At 38.7% G+C, this 14,270-nt stretch overlaps 1 protein-coding gene and 1 long non-coding RNA gene across 7 annotated transcripts in view; both read right to left on the bottom strand.

Moving 5' to 3' along the window:
• LOC116047099 overlaps nucleotides 1–14,270 on the bottom strand; it is a 46,952-nt gene that overhangs the window by 12,466 nt on the left and 20,216 nt on the right. For 4 of the 6 annotated variants that reach the window (XM_031295630.2, XM_031295632.2, XM_035991146.1 and 1 more), the window contains 12 exons: nucleotides 12,638–12,702; nucleotides 12,118–12,371; nucleotides 11,181–11,361; nucleotides 10,397–10,597; nucleotides 8,845–8,995; nucleotides 8,394–8,506; nucleotides 7,953–8,057; nucleotides 2,140–2,381; nucleotides 1,337–1,517; nucleotides 884–1,087; nucleotides 529–679; nucleotides 111–226 (listed from right to left, as the gene is read on the bottom strand). In XM_031295630.2, the coding sequence (XP_031151490.1) occupies nucleotides 111–226; nucleotides 529–679; nucleotides 884–1,087; nucleotides 1,337–1,517; nucleotides 2,140–2,381; nucleotides 7,953–8,057; nucleotides 8,394–8,506; nucleotides 8,845–8,995; nucleotides 10,397–10,597; nucleotides 11,181–11,361; nucleotides 12,118–12,371; nucleotides 12,638–12,702 (1,964 nt within the window). The remainder of the gene's footprint in view (nucleotides 1–110; nucleotides 227–528; nucleotides 680–883; nucleotides 1,088–1,336; nucleotides 1,518–2,139; nucleotides 2,382–7,952; nucleotides 8,058–8,393; nucleotides 8,507–8,844; nucleotides 8,996–10,396; nucleotides 10,598–11,180; nucleotides 11,362–12,117; nucleotides 12,372–12,637; nucleotides 12,703–14,270) is intronic. The other 2 variants (XM_031295633.2, XM_031295631.2) reach the window with 2 other exon arrangements.
• Nucleotides 5,313–6,070, bottom strand: LOC116047103. The gene is made up of 2 exons (XR_004104321.1): nucleotides 5,953–6,070; nucleotides 5,313–5,447 (listed from the first exon to the last, which is right to left on the bottom strand). It is a non-coding gene; the product is annotated as an uncharacterized LOC116047103 (long non-coding RNA).

The raw sequence follows: 14,270 nt of genomic DNA, 5'->3' as shown, positions 1-14,270 counted from the left end.
TGTCTACAGCTATTAGCTTCTAGCATAAATGCAGCTACTTCTACCACTACTGGTTCATTTAGCATAGAATTAAGAGTCTTGAACATTGTAAAAGCTGTAGGTTGTATTACCTTAAAAGACATGGCACAGGTTAAAGTGCAGAAGTTTCTGATGGAGGCATCTGACATGGCGAGGTGGCAGGCTGGTAATGTAGTCCTACCACAGTGGTCACAATTCAGTGGAGTACCTGTGGAGAGAAGTAGATTCCATGATAGAAACTTGGCCAAATGGTTAAAGCAAATACTAATACCACAAGTACTAATATCACATGTATGCAATGAACAACTTCAGCAGGGCTCTGAGGTTTCATGGGAGTAGACTAATCCTGTCAACCTACATTTTAAGAGTTTGCATTAAACTTTTAGGTCCCCTGACAGAACTACTTGATTCAGTGAAAGCTGGAATCCTTTTAATAGACGAGAGAGAGAGAGAGAGAGAGAGAGAGAGAGGACAAAGAGCAGCTGTGTTGTCAAAGTTACAGTCCAGTACCTGATGCACTGACAGCCTGGATCTTGGATGCCATCACACAACTGCTGGTGCAGAAGAGCTCCACCACATCCTCGCTGTTTTTGTTTTCAAACATATCCGACATTAAGTGGGCGGTGTGGCACATGGCACACGGATGCGGTGTTTTGATTTTCTGCAAAGTGATAAAAACAGCACAGAGAAAATATTGTCGATTAACTCAATTTAACTTCAGATTTAATATTCAGTTGAATTTATTTTAGTTTTGTTTTTGATATATCCTCACAGCGTTTATATTTTTCGAAGTGTCGACCTTAAATAAAAAATTTTGTTTTGTTTTTTGTTGAAACTAAAACTAGATGTTTCAAGGTTTTGTTACCCGTTTGAATTGGGCCAGACACTCTGCATCGCAGAGTTTTTTGCTGCCGTCCTCCATCTTGAGCATGACAGGGGGAAAACGTGTTTTGCAGGGGGAACGACAGTTCTCACAGATGGACATGTTGTTCATGTTGAGGAAGCGAAGGAAACAGGGATCGCTGCAGATCTTGTGGACGACGTCCTGCTGTATGATCTCATGTTTGCTCTGCAGGAGGATAAAGAAAGAACAGTGTGTCAACCACAATTCAGACATATTTCAATTCAATTCATATAAACCTGGATAACAAAGGGGCAGTGAGCTGAAATGTTTGTGGGTGAGATGAAGATTTTTTTTTTGTATTCAATATTCATAAAAAGGTTTAAAGAATGTGTTTTTTTGTATTACTTTATGTCATTGTAATAATAAACATAAAATATAATTAGATCTTTTGGAATCTGTTTCCTTGTTACTTACAATGCAATATCTGGTGCACATGCTGCATTGTGATTGTGACGCAACTGGCACAAGGGGTATTTTGGTGGACATGATACTCTTATAGCTGAAGGAGGACAGGCAGGACTGGCCGCAGAAATCCTTCACTGTCCCCTCATTATCCACCGGGGCCTGGAGGACGTCCTGTTGCGGTGTTATCCCCCTGAGAGTATGAGAAGGAATGTGATCAGTTTAACGTCTGCAATCTTAGACATACAAATGTGTAGATATAGCAGAGATAGGGTTCGGCGATAATTCAATATGCCTATATATGTCATTCAATGAAATCATATTGTGATGAAATCCTATATTGAGATATCGTGATGTACAATTACGTCGTCTAAAATGATTATTACAAGCACATACTAACTCAATTCTCTCAGAAAATCTGTTGTGAAACATTTTGAGGTAATATCATTTGAAGAATTGCGGATTTGTTTTAACATCACACTGTTTTTGTGCATGCATGTAAACATAGTAAGTATATAGCTGGAAATGTTCTTTTTTTCCTCTAAAATTTCAGTTAAAACAGTTTACCATATTATTGATGATTATTTATCTGAAATCTCATTGTAAAAAATATTTTGTGAAAGCACCAATTATCAATGTATTTGGTCAAGAAAATCGTGATATCTGATTTTCTTCATATTGTCCAGCCCTAAGCGGAGATGAGTTTAGCGGAAAGACATTTAAAATGAATTCACTGAAATTTCTCAGAGAAAAGGGAGAAATGCTGCGATAAAGATGGAATTGGTCAGCAAATGAAAAACTACTGTATGACTCACTGAAGGCAGAAGTGACAGGTCTTCTTAACTTGTTTCATTTGGTAACATTTCAAAAGGCAGGGAGAGGAGCAGAAGATGTCAGCGTGGCCCTTCCTCTGGTAAACAGTTTCCCCGTCCACCAGGACCTGTTTGCAGTTGGAGCAAGACGCAGGAAAATCCACGCGGGTGAGAGTGGGCGCTGTAGACGTGGGCTTAGACAAGTCTCCCGTCAAGGAGAAGACTGAACCGATCTTCAAGTCCTCCTGTCAGAAACCAAACAGTAAGAAGATGCCCAGTGATGACGTAGTTCTCAATAACCTGCTGGACAGTTGGATACATTTCTAAATGTCTACTAGTGTGTTTTTTCTACCGTTTCCCTAATCTACAATACTATTCATATCACTATTAAATCAAGTATTGTTTAAGGCAGGGAGGCATGATCAGGATCTATATTCATATTATCCTAGAAAATAATGTTGAGAAAGACCCATTTCAAACTCAGTAGAATGTAACTAAGTACATTTACTCAAGTGCTGTACTGAGGTACTTGTACTTTGAGTATTTGCATTTTACGTCACTGTCTACTTCCACTCCACTTAGGGCTGCACGATATGAGGAAAATATCTAATTGCGATTATTTTGACTGATATTGCTATTGCAATATGATTCACGATATTGAAGGGAATTATGATGTTTGTATCATTATTCTCATTTTCATTGACTAATATATCTTAAAAAATTAAAATGACTATAGTGTGATTTTTGCGAGGATCTGTACCAAACAAAGATGTTTTCTGTAGTCTGTAGGATAGGATTTGTAGGCCAGGACGTCTCTGCAGCACCACGATACCTCATTCAGAATGGTTTGACACATATTTTGCCACAAATATCGCACCCCTCTGCAATTTGGATATTGCACTAGTCCATATTTCGATAAAATTGCGATTAATTGTGCAGCCCTAACTCCACTACATTTTTCCACAGAGGAAAATATTGTACTTTTTCATCCACTAAATTTATTTGATTCTGATAAAACAAAAACATATGGTCAGCTTCTAAAACATGGTGTATTGTTCAGTGAAAAACAACTAATTTGTATCAAGTCATTTTAGTCTCCAAGTTTATGAAAAACTTTTACTCACCTGTAGGTAACATTTTATGGACTTTTAATGTAATGAATGTTAGCTCATACATCTGTCTACATGTGTTATGCTCCCTTGTAAAAAGAGGACTTTTTAATCTCCTATGAAGTCTTCAAAGGAACACGCCGACTTATTGGGAGTTTATTTATTCACCGTATCCCCCAGAGTTAGATAAGTCCATACATACCCTTCTCATCTCCGTGCATGTCGTAACTCTGTCTGACGCACCCACCGCTAGCCTGGTTAGCACAGATCCTGGAGGTAACCGGCTCCATCTAGCCTACTGCTCCCAATAAGTGACAAAATAACGCCAACATGTTCCTGTTTACATGTTGTGATTTGTATAGTCACAGCGTGTACAAATAACAAGGTCACATGAAACACAGCCATCTTCTAACCGTATATATACTGGGAACTATTCTCAGAAGGCGAAGCACTGCTACTTGGGTGAGTGATTAGCGCAACACCTGAAAAAAAGCGCATACGTGACAACACAATAATAACATTACAGGGGATACATGGAGCCCGGGAACAACTGCATGTTTTTTTGCAACTGTTCTCTTTCTGGCCATATGATAAGTGGCTTCATGCGAATAAACATGACATCAATGACATCAGTGATTATCCTTGAAGCAGTGGCTATTGACACGTTGAATGCATATGACAGGAAGGTTGATGAAAAATCAATGCTGCGTTCATGCCACCTGGGAATAACAGGGACCGCCCCCGTGATTACGTAGTTTGTCCGACTGCCAGTGTTCACATGGTCGGGATCATTGACATATATATAATGGACCAACAGATCCCGTTGCTCTGGACGGAGACCAGTGAAGGCCATTGGAAGCACTTTTCCGGTGAGGGCTGAGTGTTACTGCGCAGCCTCCAACTGAGCTTGAAGACGTAAATGTGACGTGAGCAACCTGTCTGAAAGTTGGAAGTCTTCTGGTAGCTGTGCCAAGAGAAATCTCAATCATTCTGAATCTTGCAGAGACGGAGAGTGTAGGTATATGTAAGGCGATAACATAGGCACAGGCTAATTTTTGCTAACTAAAATGCTAGTTAACATTAATAATTACACTTAAACAGCTAATGTAAGTCCAAACTGCCTGCGAGCTTCTCCTGTACTATACGGTAATTTCTCTACTATGTGACAGTAAGTCGCGTGGTTATGACACAATCGTTAGCCTACTTTTACAAAAACGCCTGCTACGGAGCCATAGCGTGAGATACAAGGTAATGGAGCCTTTTATACATTGTCATATGAAAACATGGAGGCCACAATAACAAAAGATGTGCTGCTATTTTCTTATACAAGCATAGAAACAGCACATGGACAGGTGTTTGTTTGTTGTTTGTGAACAGGAAAGGACACGGATAAGGTGTTGCTTTTTTATACATGGGCCTATTTGTGAATAATTTGAAACATGTTATGTCTGTGTGTATGTTTCTTGGCAGAGGCATTTGTCCACAATAAACAGTTTATTGTCATTGAAATATGTTCAGTGAACCAAAGTCGCCTACATCAAACGTCAGTTGTCAACAACGCGTCACCAACTGGGAAACTCGGTTAGCAAAATCTAGCCTGAGTTTCCCACGTCTGATTCCCACAGGAAGTGACGTGAATGATGACGTTTTCACTCGGAATTTTTTCCCCCCCCGATGTCTATGAACGCAGTATAAGCCTAAGACGCATCAATGTCAGCATCAACTGCTTAAACTTATCAAGTGACTTCTTCACAGGGAGGTGGGGACTAAGGAATGTGAAGAGTACTAACAGTATCTGGTATGTAGGTAGGCCAGTGAAAAATAAAACCTTTTCATCCTTATCAACAAAGGCTCTTTGGTCATAGGAAGTAGACAAATGTGCAACATCAGAGCTCAACTGAATGTTTTCAGTTCTAAGACTTTGAAGTTCAGTGGTCATAGCCTCAATGACATCAACAGTCAATTCAGTTTGAGTCCCTGTGAAGCAAAAAATATCACTGACATAATCACTAGTGGTGGGGTCATCAGTCTCAGCAGCAGCAGCTTCAGCCTTCCGTCTCTTCTGGGTTCGATTCATGCGACGCTTGTAGCGTGAGTTCCCTGTTTCTTTGGTTGACTGAGGTGAACCTTCTTGCTGACCTGTCAGTCCAACAGATGGCACCCAATTTGGGTCATCCTTTTGGTAAAGGTCAGACTTTTTACCTGGAATACAATGAGAAATACAGCACGTTTTAGCTATACATTTTGAGAACTTAGACGTCTCTTTATTGATCCTTTTGGGATGACTCCCGCAAGGAAATTGGCAGCAGATTTTAGCAGCTTACAAAACACTCTTTAAATAAAGAGGTATAAAAAAACAGTATAGAAAAAAATACAGTATAAGAACAATAAACTTTTAGCTAAATATTTTTTTTACAAAAAGTAAACAAACAGTAAACAATAAACTACAGATAAATAAAGATAGTTTCAGAATAACGACCAGAATAACATTAAGTCATTAATGCCACATGTGGTAGCTTGATATGAATTATATTGTCAATGTCTGCTTTATTTATATAGCACATTTAAAATAGCCAGTGTCCTTCCAAAGTGCTTTACAGTAAAAACAATAAAAGCAATAATTGTTTTTACTATTTACTATTAAAAATATTATTATCATTACACTAGACAATTTGTTATGAGCCGCTGCAATCAACATTTCACTTACCTGACAAGAAATGGGCCGAACAAATCCGGATGTTGTCCAGATTTTTCCCTCGTAGATCCTGGTTGAGCTTTGCCAACCACAAGCGCCTCCTTTCCTCTGATAACTTCTGGCATTCCTCTCCCTGGTTTTTAATAACTTTTGGAAGTCGATAATATTCCAAATGTTTTTCTCGGTCTGTCCTATTGGTACAACCTAAAACACGACAATAATTAACCATTTTCCTTGACGACGTTCGGGATCTACTTCAGTGCCTGTGCTTTGTTGTGATGCGGAGTACCTCCAATATGGCGGCTTCCGGTCTGATGACGCGTCGTGAAAACCCTCTTAAAAAAAGAAAAAAAAGACAACCCTACTGTCTATGGAACCTCCTATGGCGCCATTTTGATGCTACCAAGCACTCACCCCCCGTTAGCATTCCATTGACTGCCATTCATTTTGACGTCACTTTGACAGCGAATAACTTTACATCTGAAGCGTTTAAAGACTCCATTTGTCCATTGTTTATTTCTAAAGAAACACGACAACATATAAAAGGTTCCATTACCTTGTACCTCAAGTTATGGCTCCGTAGCAGACGTTTTTGTAAAAATAGGCTAACGATTGTGTCATAACAACGCGACTTACTGTCTCACAGTAGAGGAATTACCGTATAGTACAGGAGAAACTCGCAGACAGTTTGGACTTCTATTAGCGGTTTAAGTTTAATTACTAATGTTAACTATCATTTTAGATAGCAATAATTAGCCTGTGTCCATGTTATCTCCTTACATATACCTACGCTCTCCGTCTCTGCAATATTCGGAATGATTGAGATTTCTCTTGGCACAGCTACCAGAAGACTAACAACTTTCAAACAGGTTGCCCAAGTCACATTTACGTCGTCTCTCTCAGTTGGAGGCTGCGCAGTAACGCTCAGTGCTCACCGGAAAAGTGCTTCTAATATCCTTCACTGGTCTCTGTCAGTACGGATCGGGTACTGACAGTCTCCGTCCAGAGCAACGGGATCTGTTGGTCCATTATATACTGTCTATGGTAGTGTCCACCATATTATAGTGCCACTAACGTTACATTAGATCTAGCTAATGGCACTATTACAGTAGTCACCTAAAAACATAACGGAACACTACCGCAGCCGCAGGTGATCCACTTTGTCCTGTCTGTACTATCGATGGGATGGCCGTATCCTTCAGCACACGTTTCATGGTCCGTGTGGCAAATTCCATTTTTTCAAAATAGTCGTCCTCAGTGAAATGTTCTGAGCAAACACGTTGGTTCTTGATGATGGCTGCAGGTGTGTTTGGATCTATATCCAGAGCAAGTAGCCATAGGTTCATCATGTCAGCGTTTTTGGTTGGAATTCTATGAAACATCATGGTGTTACCTGGTCTCCCTTGTTTATTGTCGCAGCTCTTTACAATACAGCGAACACCCATGAATGTAAACTATGCATTTACTATCTAACAATTGCTGACTCTATTACTCCAACTCGGAGGGAACTCCAGGCGAACTCCCTGCTCCTCACCACGGGGCTTCTCAGGTGCTGCGAGCAAATCACTCCGCCCAAGTAGCAGTGCTTCTTCTGAGAATAGTTCCCAGTATGTATACGGTTAGAAGATGGCTGTGTTTCATGTGACCTTGTTATTTGTACATGCTGTGACTATATAAACTAACTGACTAACTAACTATATACAAACTATTGTGACTATAAAAAAAAAAAAAATACAAACCTCTATCTCTCTATATCTTAATACATCCATGTTACGACACGCACGGAGATGAGAAGGGTATGTATGGACTTATCTAACTCTGGGGGATACGGTGAATAAGCTAAAGTCCCAATAAGTCGGCGTGTTCCTTTAAAGACTTTTACTCACCTGTAGGTAACATTTTATGGACTTTTAATGTAATGAACGTTAGCTCATACGTCTGTCTACATGTGTTATGCTCCCTTGTAAAAAGAGGACTTTTTAATCTCCTACGAAGCGTTTAATGTGTCCCACCTTGGCCACATCATCTCCTGCTTTAGGCTCATCCTTGATGTTTTCTGTGGAAATGGATGATGGGAGATTCTGGTTGTACTCCTCATCAATGGGCTCTTCTTTTATCTGGATGAGGAGTGAAGAGAGAGCCTGATTCACTGTGTCAGTTTAACAACAGAGAAGTCTCTGTAGAAAATTGTGATGATTTTAACTGGTGTGTAATTCAGCATATCTACATTCGTATGTGTGTACACTGCAACATACCAACATACCTAGAGAAGATATACTTTGCTGTAGTGCAACTAATGTTATGAGCCATGAAATTGGTCAAATTGCTATACTCTACACCACACACATCACTGCAAAAATTTAAAGAAATCATATACATGCTGTGGTTTAAAGTCCTGCCTTGATTTTGGTGTGTTACAATTATTACAGAAAACGTTATTACACAATACTCACACAGTCCAGATTTGGTATGGATGGCTTCACTTCCTTAATGTCATTCTCTTCAGGTGATATTGACGGCTTCACATCCTTAATGTCAGTCTCTTCAGGTGATAGGCTCATCCTTCCTATAAAGACATGGTAAAACACGAATCAAATAGATATGGGTCAAATGGAACATATGATGGTCTACAGAGAGAGGTTTCTTTGCTGAACAGATGAGCTCTAACTCAGTGAAGAGATCGGAAAAGTTCCTGGTTTTAGTGTCGTTATTTAGCAAAGGAAGCAGCCAGTGCAACCTATTCTTTGTCGCACGTTTGTAAACTGCTCATAATATAATATCATAAATCATTCTATAATATATAATAATTCTGTGCACAAGTATGTAACAATGCAAATAAAGGCAGTGATGAGAGTGAAAGTGGGAAGAGATACAGCTTTATTTTCTAGTTAGTAGGTGCAGTACCTGACACAGTGATAGACTGAGCCTTGTGTACCATCATACATCTGTTGCTACAGTAGAAGTCCAACGTGCCCTTATCATTTTTTCTTTCAACCATGTCTGATAAGTGATGGGACGTCTGGCACATGGGGCACAGCTGAGGCGCCTGAACTTTCTGTTAAGATATTTAAAAAACACAGCAGAGAAACAAAGTGAGGCACAGTGCAGGATCAGATGCGAGTCTTATAATAGTGTTTGAACCTGTGATCTATCAAGTTTATTTAACAACCAATCCACTTTTCTGCCACTCCGCTCTTTAACTCTCTCCCTAAGAAAAAACTGAACAGAAATTACTTAATTCGGCGGTTTGTAAAAAAACAAAATATATATTTTCCAAATTTCTTTTTTGGTCTGAGAACATATTTAATTACTTATATTTAGCTTTTTCCAAATCAATGCAACACAACTTTATATGTACAAAATGTAAGGATATAAGTTTGATAATTAAGAGACCGACTGATGTTGCCTGTACATAAATACACTGCTTGGTGTATTTATAGCTTAGTAATATGCATGGTCGTCAGTACTGCAAAATAATGTGCTAGTTTGTACATTGCTAATTTGGAAGTTGTAGATATACCAACACCAGTTCCTTAAAGGGTAACTACTGTTTTTTTCAACCTGGACCCAATTTCCTATGTTTTTGTGTCTAAGTGACTGATGGGAACACCAATCTTTGACATTGGCCCAGTATTAAGCGAGATAGCTGCAGGCGAAACAAGCTACAATGTAAGTTAATAGAGTAATTGTCCAGCTTGTATTTACCTTCACAAAAGTGCTCATTTTGCCAATGACAGGCTCAGATGAATATTCTAAGTGTCTGATAACATTATGGAAGTGATCCCTTCAGACACAGACCTTTAAAACCTCTTTGAGAGGTTTATCTTTAACCAGAAACAGCTCTGAAGTCGCTAGCGCTAAACCCACCAGACTCCATTTAAAAAAGCAATATTTTTAGCGTGTATAGAGCAAACATATTTTCACATGTAAATCAGTAAACAATGTGTTTATTTCAACCAAAACTAGAGTTGTTAAAAGACGAAAAAAACATTTCTGTGGACTTTGAATTAAGTGTATTCTACGATGCTAAAATTACTGTTTATTTACATGGAGTCTGGTGGGTGTAGCGAACACAATTACGTGGATGTTTTTATGTTTAAAAAAAAAAGGATCTTACTCTTTAACAGAAAGGTCGACCTCTTTAGAAATCCTTTCCATAATGTTGTCAGACACTTAGAATATTAATCTGAGCCTGTCAGCGGCAAAACAAGCACTTTTGTGAAGGTAATTACAAGTGGGACAATTGCCCTATTAACTTAACATTTTAGCTTGTTTCGCCGCTGCCAACTTCAGCGATCTTGCTTAATAATACTGGACCACTTTTAAAGATTGTTGTTCCCATCAGTCACAAAAACAGGAAAATAGGGTCCAGGTTGAAAAAAACGGTAGTTACCCTTTAATATTTACTGTCCTGGTCAAATGAAGTGATCGTGACTTTGACATTTGATTGCTGCACCTCTTTGAACTTGATCAGACATTCTTCACTGCAGATAGTTTTACTGCTGTCGTCCGCCTTCAGCAGGATCCGTTTGCCGAGGCCGATGGAGCCGCAGACGTCACAAATGGGCACCGGTAAGTTGTTGATCCTGTGGTAGCTGATGAAACAGTCACTGCAAATTCTTTGCATCAAGCCATCCAGGGTCATCCTGAATTTGCACTGAGGATGATAAAGGAGCATGTGGATTGATAGCATTGTGGTAATTCTGAAACCTTTTTTTATTTTTTTATATCCAATGAGAAGGATAGAATGAATTGATCCTACTAACAAGTATAGCCTGATATAGCTAGTTGAAAAGTGTTGACAGACAAGACAAAGGCATTGATGGTTTTGGTCTTCTCATGGGATTTGTTGACAATAAGAAAAATATAGAACAGCCTTTACAGCCAAACTTGACCAATGCTAAGCGCCAGACGGAGCCGCTGCAAAAAAGTTGTGCGAGAGAAAACTCCAATTGGATAGACAGCTAGCTGTCTCGATTTACCCTGCAGAGATCTGAGGAGCAGTTAACAATAGTCCTCAAAAACAAAAAAGAAAGCCGAAGGAAATGGAAATCGGTGAAAATAAATGCATCCGGCGGAATATCCTGTGGCACTGGAGCAATCCTGGAAGTGGAACGTCAAGGATACAGACTATATCACACCAACAAATAACTGCACAATCCTCAGAGTAATACATATTAAAAGAATTGACGTAACTAAAAGTTAAACAAAAACTAAGAATCAATTTATTTTTTCCTTACGTAGCAATATTTGGCGCACATCTTGCACTCAGACCGAGGTCCTGTTAGGGATGGGGTTTTGGGGGAAGACATTTTTCTCTTGGAGTTAACAGAAGCGAGGCAGGAGTCGCTGCACAATTCCTTCATAGTTCCTAAATCATCCACCGGAGCCAGGATAACGTTGTGAGGCCGCATTATCACCCTGAGGGAAGGAGATCAAGATGAGATTCACTGTCAGAAAATTTTGCTTCTGTTTAGTTTTTCCAAAGAATGGGCGAATATCTTTTGCTTCAGTACCTCGAGTCTCCCTAATTTAAGGTGTTTGCTCTGCTTGACCTGCAAAACTAAAACAATCTACAAAATCTCTGATAAAACACAACAAGCCAGGATTTTTAGTTTATGATACTTACATTTACAAAGTAAAGCAACAAATTCTCACAGCACGCACAGAAGCTGAAAAAAGGGGAATTTTGTTTTTCTTGAAAACAATTCCCCACTTAAAGCAAAAGATTAAACATTTGTTTTGATTGGTCAAAAGTCCTGAAATCCGGTAGGACATACTCTGGGCAAGTATCTAACCATATGCATTTTTTTAGATGACATGTAAAATAAAATGATTTAATTAAATTAAATATTCATACACTGCATGTGTGTGCATATCTTTGATATTCAACTTGTTTTGAGTACACATATACCAGTTTCTGGTAGTTTCTGAGATACTGCTATTTTCTTATCATATATTAAGTCTTTGGGCACATAGACAGAGAGTTTTTTCCTAAAATATAATGAAATAAATAGAAAGAACAGTAGTCCCATGTGCCAAAAGACAGAAAGAGGAAATTAAAAGTTTTAGGTGTGGGAACAAATCATTTAAATGATTAATCGACTTTTAAAATAGTTGCAGATTATATATCATGTAATTATCTGAAAAGCACAAAGAAAAACATCCTTGACTTACTGGAAGCAATTGTAGCAATTTTTGGTGGCTAATTTGTTGTGCGGATGTCTTTCAGAGAGGCATTCGGCTGAACAAAAAACATCCTGTGAACTCTTCGGCTGGTAATGCGTCTCTCCTCTCAGCAGTCTCTGCCCACAGTTGCAACAGGCAACGCAGGAGGCTTCAATGATGAATGTTGATGTGTTGTCCAACTCAGCAGCTGCAGGGGCACCATTTTCGTTCACAGTGGAGTCTTGACTGATCTTTACTTCCTTCTGTGATTAGAATGAATGACAAGAATTATTAGAAGACATGGCTCGTCTCGCATGTAAGGCAGCTTCGCTCGAATCGAATCAGACAAATTGATTCAGTCGTGTAAATACACAGAAGACAGCTTTATTTAAAACATAATAACAAAGGCATCAAGTTCACAAATGCTGTTTCTGCTTTAGATAGCTCTGGTGTGGGGCAGATTTAACTCACACCTGCATGTGTTTACTGTTACTCCATGAAATGAATTTATTGTAGGAAATATACTCACAGGATTCAATTGTTGTTTCGATTGTTTGCCTTTTTTCCTCTTCTTCAACTGACCTGAGCTTTTTTCTGAAAAAATAAATCAGAAAACGTGAATTTAGCAGGTTTACTGCTAATACTGTACATAAACTAATCAAATCATTTAACGTAGCCAGAAACTGTAAAAACAGAAGTTATCGTTGGATTTTCAAATTTCCGATGGGCTTTGAACAAATCATGTGTGACTAATTAAACTAGGGGTGCACGATTCAGAAAATGTCACGATTTGATATCGATTTTTAGGCTCAAGATTTAATACATCGATTCAAAAAACGATTTGAATGTAAATGTGGTTACTTTTCCCATGTGATTGCAGTAGACATAGAATTTAAAAATAAAAACTTTTGCAACTAAAAACTGCAAAGTGCCAAGCTTTGGCCAGCTTTCAAATACATTTAATTCAAGTATAAAATAAAACTGTTAAATAAAAAGAGTTTTTCGTTCAGAGTTGGGTGGGAGTTTAGAGCACTGAAAGAGTGCGTTGGTTGACTGGCATGTTAGATACTTTAGGTTGTTGTTCGTCCACGTCTTTAATGTTAATCTCTGGGTGATGGCGTACCCTGTGAGTTCTCAAGTTTGTGGCGTTTCCAAAATACTTAATATGCTTTGCAAAGCCTGCATATAGCATGATTCCTATCAAGTTCTGTCTTCCCCTCGAGGTTATAAAACCCAAATTTGCCCAAACTCTTGCCTTCAGTGAGGATGGAGCAGGTTGAATATTCTTTCTGTGAGGTTTGCCATTGTTTGCACCGACTAAACTACTTCTGCTGCACTCGTTCTTCTTTTGATTAAGTGGTATTAAGGCATTAAGTGCCCAGGTGTCAGTGTGAATTCGACGCAGCGCCATCTATGGGAATGGAGCTAAACTCATTTCAGGACAATAGTATACACGCCATTACAAAACGAAAAAAAAAAAAAAAGAAATATGAATTGATTTTTGGAATTCTATGTATCTGTGTATATGTAATTATGATAGTGTTTCACTATATTGTCATTCATTATCTGTTTATGCACCAACCTCCACTTATGGGTGCACGGGAGAAGTCAGTTATTGACAAATACATTAATAAACACTTATATCTGCTTACAACTACACCATAGTGTTATCCACAATTTATTAAATGGTTATATACTGCTTATAAATGCTAAATTAATGTTCATGCACTGCTTATACATGCTACATAACAGGGGATTAAAGTGTTACCAGAAAAGGAAACATTTTCTCCTATCTGTGTCAGACTGTGCTGCATATATTTTGAGGGATGTCAGCTGGCGTGATAAATGCCTGTAAATAGAAAAACACATAGCAGTGCCCCATTTGGCTGTGCCAACTCTTATGTAGCCGCAAGGGTGGGAATATTCTGTTAAATGGAGCGCAGGCAGCATATGAAGCAGCAAATATGTTGTTAATTCTGTACCAGCAGCAGCTGTGATTATTACCAACCACTGTGTAGCGTTTTGGAATATGATAAATCTTAAACTTCACAATGTTTGACATACTCTGGACTTCCTGGATCATATTTTATTGTCTCACTGGTAGCTGTAGCAACCCATCCACACAAACACAGCCCATTGTGTTTTTTAATACCCACTAAAGA

Source organism: Sander lucioperca, chromosome 14 (assembly GCF_008315115.2).
Source record: "Sander lucioperca isolate FBNREF2018 chromosome 14, SLUC_FBN_1.2, whole genome shotgun sequence".
Lineage (NCBI taxonomy): Eukaryota > Metazoa > Chordata > Actinopteri > Perciformes > Percidae > Sander > Sander lucioperca.
The sequence above is the reverse complement of the archived record's forward strand: the minus strand, read 5'-3'. Positions and strand labels throughout refer to the sequence as shown.